At 29.5% G+C, this 12,326-nt stretch overlaps 1 protein-coding gene and 1 long non-coding RNA gene across 2 annotated transcripts in view; one reads left to right on the forward strand and one right to left on the reverse strand.

Annotated features, from left to right (window-relative positions):
• Positions 1–199: 199 nt before the first annotated feature.
• Ir76b (Ionotropic receptor 76b) lies at positions 200–8,249 on the reverse strand. Its single transcript, XM_029307380.2, has 9 exons — positions 8,029–8,249; positions 6,888–6,961; positions 3,444–3,620; positions 3,001–3,227; positions 2,792–2,901; positions 2,313–2,506; positions 1,701–1,812; positions 1,447–1,636; positions 200–1,214 (listed from the first exon to the last, which is right to left on the reverse strand). Exons 1-9 carry the CDS (start codon positions 8,096–8,098, stop codon positions 695–697), a joined length of 1,674 nt encoding a protein of 557 aa, XP_029163213.1. The 5' UTR covers positions 8,099–8,249; the 3' UTR covers positions 200–694.
• Positions 2,805–12,326, forward strand: part of LOC114934681 (uncharacterized) — a 31,578-nt gene continuing 22,056 nt past the window's right edge. The window contains exons 1-2 of the long non-coding RNA XR_003820332.2: positions 2,805–2,904; positions 2,978–3,199. This is a non-coding gene — a long non-coding RNA (uncharacterized LOC114934681). The remainder of the gene's footprint in view (positions 2,905–2,977; positions 3,200–12,326) is intronic.

Consider the following 12,326-nt stretch of genomic DNA (forward strand, 5'->3'; position numbering starts at 1 on the left):
TTTATATCTATCATAAATAGTTAAATAACTAACTTATTAATTTATACTAACTATCCGAATGTGACAATCATATTTTTATATAATAATTACACATTCTATATTTTTTCTATTCATATTTTTCTTGGTTTTACTTTCTCTTCAAATTCTTTTATTTAAGTATCTTTTTACAATTTTTTTCCACCTTTGTTTTTTTTTGAAATTCGTATAAATTAATCTTCCTTATAAAAATTTCGTTATTCATCTACCATTCGCGCCTGCTTCTTTTTCTCAAATTCTTTTTCTTCTGTTTTATTTTTTACAGTTTGCATCAACTTCATAGTTTTTTAAATTCTTTCTATTCCAATTTTTCTGTCCAAACTTTTTCTTCTATCTTTCTTCTTCTTTAATCATCGTAAATTAATTTCCTTTATAAATAATTTTTCCCTTTTACTTACTATAAATAAAATTAAAAAACTCGCTTTCGCAAAACAAATCCTTAATTATTTACATAAAATGGAATATTACAATATATTTGATATGATACACATTATTTGAAATGATGTATTAAATTGTTTGATGTTAAACGAGAGGAAACTACGTAATTATTAGCATACAAAGTGCGCTACTTATTTGATTAAAATTTCTATTTTGTAATCAATTTTACAATTAATCTCTTATTATACAATAATTATCTAACTCAAGTCCTTTTTCTCTGCTATGCCGTATATTGAAATAGAAACGCAGATGGTGTGCGAATTGGTATTAATCTTGGATCGCCATAGCGATCTATCACGATGTAATAATCGCGTCCGTTAATATTGTGTCTTTTTCCTGGAGCAATATCGTATGAGCTATTCTGATACAGCGGTCGCGGGCTTATTTTTTGCAAATTAGTCCTTTTGTCGAATAAGTTATTCTTCATGGTGTAAATTAATTGCGGGGTTACAGATTCCCTCGATTTTCGTTTCCACTTGCAGCAGAGCGTGTAATCGCACCATTTGCCAGTCTTTTTCCGCCGTTTATAGGAGTTTATTGTCCATTTGATCAGCCATTCGAGAATAAAGATTATCATCGCAATTGCATAACCAGCGACCACTATTTTAAAGGTCAGAGACAGATCGGAAAGCGACAATTGTCTTTCTGTGGACCGAAGATCCAACGGACATGTTTGCGCTAGTGGTAGATCCTTCAATTTTTCACGCTGTACTATACCGGACTCCACTAAAGCCATCAATCTAAAATGTATTTAATTTATTGAAAGACATTAATTCAAGCGCATTGTTAATAAGTTGAGACAGTTTTAAGATTAGATTTGCATAAATTATACGAGTTATTTGATTAGATTTCAAAGATTATTGTATAATAAGAATATGTAGACATCAATAATTAGGAAAGTATTTATCTTTAATGTTGATTCTTTAAATCAAAAAGTTTGTATGACTTTTAACATAAAAATTCGATGCTTACTCGTTGTTGAATGGTTCCAGCAAGGTAGAATTTAAGGGAAAGGCAAATGCTCTATTGGTGACGAGGATCGTACCAGGCATAATGACGTATGTACATCTTTTCTGATGTAACAAATGTTTACGCGTTTTGTTGACATAATCCGCGAATATTAGACTTTGGAGGTAATGAGTGTCTCCAAGAAATAATCTATCTACAAGTTAATATATATTATATGTTTATTTAGCATTAACTGCTTCAAAATTGTTAATACTTACTCTTATCCACAGCGTTGAAAATAGATTTAACAGGATTCTCATACGATGTGATATAGTGGCCTTTCCATTTTACAGCGTTTAATAAATTCAAATCAAATTCGTTGCTACTCTCCTGAAAATATGTAAAATGTTAAAATGTACGGAGGTACCTATTTTTAAAAAACTAAATTTCGCCAATTATATATAACAGATTAATGTTTTGTAGCATCAATATTGGATGCAAAGAATGCAGCCAAATTTCTCCTCTTTTTTATCATCTCTAATTGAGCTACATGATAACCTAAATAAAAATAATAATAAAAAAATGTAATATTGAGACGAGCAAGTTTTCCAAAAAAATAAATAATCCAAAAATTATTTTTATTTGAATAAGCACATTTTAAAGAAAAGTTTATACGATATTTTAGTTTGTTTTGTAGTAATTTTAATTATCGTCATCTGTTGCTAATGATTTTTTTTAATCGTTTATTTTTTTTAAATATTACTCGTCACAACATAATATTTCTAAAGATTAATCTAGTAGTCATCAACTTTCATTGAAACTATCATTTAATTAAACTGGTGAAAAAGGAGCAACTTTTTAGTATGAAAATTACTTTCAAAAAGACTCACATGTGAAAGCATAAAATCGATAGTGCGTCCTTTGTAAGTGACCCATTGATAACCTTTGCCTACTATATCTTGCAAATTATTAATTGGCAAGGTAAACTGTGGTCTGGTGAGAAAAGCAGTAAGATTCGCCGTATAGAAAGATGTCAGTATTAAAATAAATATCCACCATGTAGCGAAAAGAATTCGTGTCGAGTCTGTAATTAGCATGGATTCATTTGATAACACAATAATAATAATGAGTGCATATACATATAGAATTCTCACAACACATTTGTCATTTTCATATGATATTATGAATAATGATATGCTGCCATAATATTCGTATAAAAGCTAAACGATAATTATATGCAAATTAATGTAAATTAGAATTACTGCTCGCGTAAATGTGTTGTAACTCCTAAGAGAATTCAGACTTCAGACACATACAAATGATATGATAATTGAGATCTTTATTCATTTAAATACGCATGATCGCATACCTGTGGTCGCAAATATAGTCGATCCTTGCTTCAACAAGGAACTGTACACAAACCATACGCAGGAGAACAAACTAAAATTCTCCGAATTCGGTTGTTTCCACAACTTCGCCCTAGTAAACATTGAATATTAAGAATTTGAACACATTGGATAATATTGTTATTTTAAAATAAGGTTTGTGCTTGCAGCTTCTTCGCAACTCTCGACGAACCTGAGTGTAGCAAAAATATAAATTATGGGTCCTACGAAGAGCACCGAAGCGAGTACCAATAACCAAACAGTGTGATCGAATGGTGTGAGCAATCCCGAACCGGTTGCCGATTCTTGCGGTCGCTTCATCAACACCGTCACCTCACTTTGGTCCAAAGCTGTGCTGAACGTGCAATACTTCCGCAAATCCGGCAAAAGAGGTAAGAAAGCCACTGCCATATCCACCTTCTGTTTGAATGGGAAAAATTATATATTTTCGTTTCTCGACAATTTAGACATTTGCTCGCCATTCAATTAATCTTTTTTTATGGAAATTTAATAATTTGCATTCGATCATGCATATAAAAGATCGTTAGAAAAATTCGTTAATTAATAAATAAAAATAAAATAAATAAAATGAAAAGATATAACTCACTTTAACAGCTAAGAAAGAAAATACCTTACCTTCTCGTAGAGTAAACTTAATATTCCATTCCGACTGTTGCCTAGTATATGCTGCTTAGGTGGTACGATAGTATATGTGAAATTTAATTTGGAACTAAGTAGTTCGAGCAAGTAAAACGCGTAGCCTTTTCCCACCCACTTTCCATTCTCTTGCACTAATCCGGAAAATGGCATGTCCTATAACAATTGTCGCAATCGACATTCACATAACTTTGGATAAATATAAAAAATTGCCATTCTTATCAAATTTATAATAATCGTTATATTGAATATTAAATATAGAAATAAAAATTTTCTCAAATTCTACGAGCTAAAATTTGACGAATATTGAATATAACATTCGTTATTTTATAAAAGTCATATAATTATCTTTTATTGATATCTAGCTTGGTAAAAAAATTTTTATATATAATCATATATAAATAATTATACATATAATCGTAAAATTATGTGAAATATACATGTATCTATTTGTATATATCATTATATAAATTGATATATAAATTATAAGGGTTCATATATAATTATGTCAAATTATATATCAATCAAAATTAATATTGGACGCTAGTGGTAGAAATAAACTTGGCAAAATTGATTTCGACGTAACAAGCAATTTTATTCAATACTTTTACGACGTTTCGACCATTTGGTTGTGGTCCTTATCAAGTGAGAATTCCATCAATTAAAATGAGATTAACGCAACATAAAACCGATCTTATTTAAAATTAATAGTTAAAAAAGGAACACGTCCCATTGCTATGATGTTTCGTCAACGACACAATTGCGTTAATCTCATTTTAATTGATGGAATTCTCACTTAATAAGAACCACAATCAAATGGTCGAAACGTCGTGAAAGTATTGAATAAAATTGCTAGTTACGTCGAAATCAATTTTGCCAAGAAAATTATATATATTTATATGTATGAAGAATTACTTATTTATTATATATATATAAATTTATATAATTATATATAATTATATATAAAAAGCATTTTTTATCTAATTATGTGTGGACATATTTCATATATAATTTTGCGATTATATATGTATAATTTTATATATTTCTATATAATTTTATATTGTTATGTATAAAAAAATTTTTACCGGGAATATTATTATATATTATCTAATGTTATCATAAAAAGGTAGGGAGATCACATTCAAGGATTGATTTAGCGATTGATTTAGTTCTCCTATTAGTACATATGATATTATTATAAAATCTTATAATGGTGTCTCTCAACGTTATTTTAATTATTATCTTTGCGCGTTGTCATAGTATTACGATCGTTTCGTGCACGGTTAATTGCATGTACTCAGTTTAAACCTTTGTACATTTTAATGTTTGATGTCGAGCTGCACGAACACGTTAATAAGTCATGAAGATGCGCGACATATCGGAAAATATACATTCATATAGGTATATATTTCTCCCCTAGCAAACTTAACGCAATACTTATCAGCCATGATACGTAATATAACAGTTCTAATAGCATGTTTACTCGATTAGTGTTCTTTGTTTAACACGTCACGCAAAACACGCGATGCCATCGGAAAAGTACTATTCAACTTCCGACTATGTGAGATGTTTCAAAGATAAACAAGTTTATAATTTAAAAAAAAACTTTTAGAGAAAATAGATACTTATTTATTTAATTAAGTTTATTTAATACTCAACAGAAATCTAATCTTTCGAAATAAAAAAAAATAAATTTGGCCATTCAAAACTGAACGCTTCATGTATGAAGTCAATACAATAAAGGTTTTTTTAAATCCTTTCTGTGCACTGGCCATCTTCTAAATTTTGTCAATATTTTTTTAAAACCATTTTAAAACAAAAGATAAATGAAGAAATGAAATTTATGTAATTATATGTTTATTATCTCTTTTTGTTTTTCTTTTTTTTTAACAATTACAATAACGCCTTACTTTTTACGTCCTATTATTCTTTCTGATCTGTTATAATAATATGTAAAATATAATATTAATTTCCTTTTAAACGTTATCGCATTTACATATATATTATTTAGATTGGCTATATTAGTTAAAAGAACACTAATAATATAGTTACAATAAAAAGCATAGATTAATGCATTTCCCCGACGAGACTAAATTCTCGTTACTGGAGGATACAATTTATGTGCAAAGTATTGACGATTTTATATCGAGTTTTTCACATCGTCAATATAGAAAAGTAGGACATTTTGTCAGTGATCAATAAATCATATGACGGATTGTCACTTGAAATATGACATAGTAATAGGTATTTTTTTTCGTGAGGTAGGTTTTTATATATTATTCAGTGTAATTCTTTTTTAATGTACGCGAAATATGCGTATGTGGACGTTAAATTTGAATTAATTTGAAATATAATTATTTATTGTTTACCTAAGTAAAATATATTTTTTTAGTTTCTCAATATTGTAATAACTAAAATTATGGAAAGGAGATAATTGGTTAATACAGAACCTGTACTTGAGCACTTAGATGCAGTCATGCATATAAATGCATAGGCTATTTCTGTGCGTAATAAAGATGTAATATACATATTTTTTATTGGCAATGTCATACCATGACATTCTTATCGTTTATCACAAAGTGAAATCGTAAAGATGTGCACTTAATGCGTCGTGTGTGAAAGGCGCAATAAAATAAGATATTCCATAGTACATTTTACATTTACATATTTTTTGCATTATAACAATGTATAATATACTTATATATTCGCTATAAAATGTTAATCACTTTCTAATTGATTAACTGAAAAAAGCTATTGATTTCAAATAAATGTGTATTTTAATAGTGGTATTAACACCATTTGTTTGAAACAAATAAATATTTATCTATTTTGAAAAAGGATTTCTTATATCAGATAAGTATTTTTTCACGACAAACCAATATTATTAGTTTCAAACAAATATAATGGCATTATTAAAATAAATATTTATTTGAAATCCATATTCTTTTCTATCAGTGCAACTATATAATTATTTATCTATAATAATTATTTAATTCAAACTTGAATCAAATCTGGATTTTGATAATATAAAATTTTGAGTATTAAAATATTTTGCATATTTTATAATTAAATATGTAGCAAAATAACTGCCACATATGTCGATTAAAATTAAATTGTATTTAAATATTTTTCTGCTTACAATTAGTAAATTAAAAAGTATGACTATTTTATAAATTTAAAAAAAAATATTGTAGTTGAATATTATTTTGTTCCGCGTTAAATTAACAGCAAAAATTTATTATTTGCTTTATTATTCTAATTATTTTACACATTTTGAAATATGTGTAAACAATCGCAACAGCAAGAATTTTTTATTAATTAATTTAATTTAATTTTTTAATTTTTCAAAAATTAAATATGTGTTTTATTATAAATGGTACTTTTTACTTTAATTATACGCACGATTATGAGTATTAAACTTACATCCCATGATGTTATTTTCATTTCTGCAGGTATGATATTCTTCATAGAGCTTTGTTCGTCAGTTGTCGTAACATCTGAAAACATAATATTGTCTTTCATAAAATTAAGGATAATGATACGTCAAATTGTACGAAATGTCTCTCTCTACCTTTTAATCAAGCTCTGACAGTTTTATTTTTTCAAAATTAAATTCCTAGTTTTAATGTTAAAATTATGATTACTCAACAAAGAATAAAAATTTTGAGTTTGATTAGATTTATTTTATTAGAATCTAATGTTTAAAAGGAAAGATTTTTATAAAATTTTATTACGCATTTCTTAGTTTACTAATTTTTTAATTTACTAAGCAGAAAAATATTCAAACACAGTTTAATTATAATCAGCATTTGTGGCAGTTATTCTGCCATGTATCTAATTATAAATTTATGTACAAGATATTTAATATTTAAAAGTTGTTGTCACTTTTTATATTTCTTAATCTATTTATTATTGTTACGTGTGCAACTTTAACATTTTGAAAAATAATTATAAAAATGGATTTATTAAATATAATTATATTTTGTTAATAAGAATCATATTCGTTAATTAAATGTAATTATAAGAACGTAGATATTTGAGAATCGCCAGACAGAATTTAAAAAAGGTAAAAATCTTCTCTCGACCGTACTGGCAAATATTATTTATTCAATCACAACGTTTCGACCCTTCTTTGAGTCCTTATCAAGTGATTTGTAAAATTAAAAATAAAATTATAATTCTAAGATGTCAAGAACGAACATAGTGTCGGTTTGACAACACGTCAAGACTCTAGACTCTAGAGTCTTGACGTGTTGTCAAACCGACACTATGTTCGTTCTTGACATCTTAGAATTATAATTTTATTTTTAATTTTACAAATCACTTGATAAGGACTCAAAGAAGGGTCGAAACTCTAGAGTCTTGACGTGTTGTCAAACCGACACTATGTTCGTTCTTGACATCTTAGAATTATAATTTTATTTTTAATTTTACAAATCACTTGATAAGGACTCAAAGAAGGGTCGAAACGTTGTGATTGAATAAATAATATTTGCTAGTACGGTCGAGAGAAGATTTTTACCTTTTTTAAATGTAATTATATTTTGTTAAACAAGAAACTTACTTTGTCCGTAAATGCTGTGATAACACGTTGCGAGTATAAACGTGCCAAGTAAAAATTGGAAGTTGCACATTCTTCAACGGTGTCTCCGCACTACATTTTGATCAACAAATCTTCCGCGACCGGAAATGCTTATAATGCGTATAATGTGGCATAACTAGTAGCCAGTTGAATCGATACTGACACTCGTCTAGTCATCCTGACCCGGACGACAGCAACGTAGTGACGAGCTATTTTATGTCAGCATGTCACGCGACCGTGAAAGGTGTCTCTGTTAAAGGGGGGAAAAGGGCTGACAGAAAAACCACGATGTTCTACACGCGTGGGCGCCATCAACCCTCATACATCCACATAGTCATCTTGTCAGAGATTCTATTTGTTTACAGAAGTTGATGAATTGCTCTTTTTTAACAAAATCTTAGTCGTCACTTTAACTTTTTTTTATTGATCATAAAAATCATGATCATTTTATTGATTCATGTGCGAGAATCAACATACAAGTCTTTTTTTTTTTATTTGTTTTTAATAATGCTTTTAATAACCGATAAAATTATACCTTTCACATATATGTGTGTTTTTGACAAGTAGAAAAATTTGATAATTCTATGCTATGTTCTGAAAAATTATTATTGGATTTGTTACTGTTGTTAAATTTTCTTATGCATCTGAATTTTTTTTACAATAGTCAAATATGCTATACCTTAGTTTTATGAAATTGATTAATAGATATAGCCTTTCTCTTAAAGATCTTTAGTAGTGCGAACAATAGATAAATGTCTACAAAGATATCGATAAGAAAAAAAGTAGATGTTTTTTTAATATCTATGCTTATGATATTGAGTGATTGATTAATAGTATTAAATATTGTCATGGTGTCATGCAAGTCATATCTAATATTTTACACAATTTATCTATCATAATGTTGTCTTGTTTTTTAACCTTCTAACTACTAAATTATCTGATTTTATCTTCAGCAATAAAAGCGAAAGAGAAAATTATTTATAGATTTACTTATCTTTTATGACTCATTAATTATTCATTAGTCGAAGAAAGCTATCGCATAGAGAGGCGAAATCTTATGAATAATTCGCTATAGTTACAGATTTCTCTAAAAAAATGTTTAACACTTACATTAGAGTAATATAGCAACTAATAGGAGAGCGAGAGACATTTGCATGTATATTCCAGAGATAAATTGAAAGATTAATGTTTGCGAATGGGATGTAAAGTCCTCGTGTGAAAGTGTACATACATTATATCAGTCGACATGAAGGTTGCGTTAGACGTGTATGCGATCAATATATACGCACCATTAGTAACATTAAGCAAGTAACCGTGTGAATCAGCTGTCAGAAGAAATTAATAGTGATATTATTAATAGGACGTGCACACATTCCGGCGTGTAAAAGTATAACGCCAACTAGAATTGAGATCATTGAGATTAATCGTCTTTGTCCTGTCGAATGTTACGGAAATAGAACGAAGTGTGGGTGTGTGATCAAGGTGAAAAAGAGAACGATCATTCTTGGGAACGATTTTCATTGTTCATCGTTAAATTGAAGTACATCTCAAATATACAAATCGCATCGCCTGTGTTCTACGAATATATATATATATATATATATATATATATAATATATCGCCGCTTCTCATTTCGCTGGAGCGCCTGAGTTGTCTCTCGTTCGCAGTCGCAGCAAAAAGCACCATCGCGTCTCCGCACCGAAGGATCGAGCATGTCAGAACCGAGACACAACAACAAGAGTTTACTCAAATAAATTTATTTTACTTTGCATCAATCAAATATCCCTTTCTATAAAGCTATCCATCTTTTTGCTTATTTTCTCAGCACATTATATGTCTCTTGTGATATCGGTTGAACAGAAGTGTGATTACTTTACTGCATGTTGTTGTAGAATTTATCTCTTACTATTTTGATCTGATTTCATCATGTATCTCGATCCTCACTCGTTTTCATGTTTATACATATTACAATCATCGCGCAAGGAGGATTGCGGGAATAAAAACGGGAAAATACAGGAAGAGAGGGAAACAGTGCGACAGTAGCACGCGAGAAGCCTGGTCGAAATGTACTCAAGCAAGTTTAGCAGCAACGTTAGCGATGTAGATCACATCTCATCATGATGACAAGGGATGACGAGAGAATGAGAAATGATAAAAATGATCATAATGGCGCTAACGCGGCAAATGGGACATAATAATCTCGAGATGATGATCATGATAAACGTGATTACGATGACTCTTGTCTAATCAATAACTTATGACCTTGACGTTTATCATCATTTTGTCGCATTATTCACTGAGAGATCTAACGGCGAGTAGGCGAAAAGCGCGCATGGGGATATTATAGCTATGAAGAAAATTCGACTTTGTAAATTCGAAAGAGAAAACATCAAATAATTCATATTAATCAAGATTTTTTTTTAAATTAAAAAATTTAAATTATGTATAAAAGCCCACATTTTTTCGACCATCTTTTTTTATATCTTTAAAATCGAAATCGAAGTTTATATGAAATATTAATTAAATTGATTATCAGTTTTTGTAACGTATAAAAATTGGATAAAAAATATATTCTTTCAAATTTGCATGTTACCGAACTTTCGAACGATGGATTGTGTCAACTTTCTTGGGACTTACCGATTCGCTGTTTACAGATCTACCTATGATACAGACAGATTTCAATTAATCGCGGGAGAAGCGTTAAAATAACTCTTCGGTGATAGAGTACAACAGTATATAATTTGAAATGGAATGTGCTCTTATGTTAGATGTGCGTGACGAGATTAATGACATGCGATTTAAAGATCACTCAATATGTAACAAAAGTCAACGCTGTCGGTAGAAACAAATCGATATCATTAAAACTTCTCGGACAAATGATCGACGAGTGTAGTTTTTCACGACATTCGATTCATGGCGGGTCTCGTTAATTTATGCCAGTTTCTTTTTCCTCACAGCAATATAAATTTGTTAATTATACAGTAATTATTTTTTCTCATTCGTCACTTTTGTCTGTCGCGCGATTCAACTTAAATCGATCATCAAATAATCATAACATTTTTTCGTCATTTCGACTTGTTACATTTTTTTACTGATATACATATTGTCTCATTAAGATTATTTTCTACTGCATGTTTGTCTTAGAAACATAAATCTTTTTTGAGATAGGACAACGACTCATGATATTTTCGATGCAGTATAGTTTTATTTATATGATCGTCAGACGTGTGTAAGAAAATATGTTTTCCTAGAAACATCTCTTATGGTTCTAACAATAAGCAAACATCTTCATCGTTAGTATTCTATGCAGTGCAACAATTTTGCAATCGTTATCTGGCAATTTAATTTGATTAAAAAATTTGATGCAAGCATAAGATTAGTTGACGTTTGGTCTCTTTTTAATACAATTTCGTATTGAAAATAAACTTTATAAATTATGTTGATCACACTCTTGCATTAAATCCTTTAATCAATTGATCAGACATTGTCAAATTTTTTTTAATCGTGCTCGGCTCATAATATCCAGTTAAAGAGTCGAAAAAATTTATTTGGATCAAAGTGTCAACTGAGTCTTGTCCACATATTTCGCTACAAGCAATACATTGATGTGCATAATGTGCTTTCCGATCGTTTTTATCTCGATCCTTCTCTCAGAATAGGATCTAAAATCATTAAGAATACATGTTTTATGAATAAGAATAATATCACTATATGCTGTAAAATTGTGGAGTGCTTTTTGAAATTCGTCACAGCCTCTGGCAGATTAAAAATAACGCAAGCTGCAAAGTAGAGTAGTAAACACGATATTTCCATGATGATGATCCTTTTTGCGTCGTCCAACAGATCTCGAAGTTAGTGTTAAAAAAGAAAGAAAAAATTATTACAATTACAAGAAACTATCGAGCTATTTCTTCCGCGCTTTGTCGCCAGAAATCATCTTGCGAGTTGAGACTGTATCTCCCGATAATTACAAATCTTTCAACCTCGTTAGATCACATTTGCCAATAACGTGTACGCAAGTCGTCGTAATTCGATGCTGCCCGAGAAAAAAATATGAGCCAAAAAAATACCAGGCCAATATTAAAGTCCAAGATCGATTCCCTCGAACGAGGCAAGCATGAAGTTGCGTGACATCGCCACATGCGCGTTTTCCATTTTTCATGAATGTCGCACGATGATCACCAGTATAATTATATGAGATCACACGTTAGATATATACGTGATGTGTAGAGATCGCGATTGGTTTCTCTCTTTTTTTTTCAACGTTAATTCCTTTTTCC

This window comes from Nylanderia fulva, unplaced genomic scaffold (genome assembly GCF_048542155.1).
Source record: "Nylanderia fulva isolate GAGA-0341 unplaced genomic scaffold, ASM4854215v1 Scaffold7, whole genome shotgun sequence".
Lineage (NCBI taxonomy): Eukaryota > Metazoa > Arthropoda > Insecta > Hymenoptera > Formicidae > Nylanderia > Nylanderia fulva.

Excerpts from the sequence above, each read along its gene's own strand:
- Ir76b (XM_029307380.2), bottom strand. The coding sequence starts at position 8,098 with ATGTGCAACTTCCAATTTTTACTTGGCACGTTTATACTCGCAACGTGT. Across the intron at positions 3,621-6,887 it reads TGAAAATAACATCATGGGAT|GACATGCCATTTTCCGGATT; the intron begins GTAAGTTTAATA and ends CAATTGTTATAG. Across the intron at positions 3,228-3,443 it reads TAAGTTTACTCTACGAGAAG|AAGGTGGATATGGCAGTGGC; the intron begins GTAAGGTATTTT and ends CCATTCAAACAG.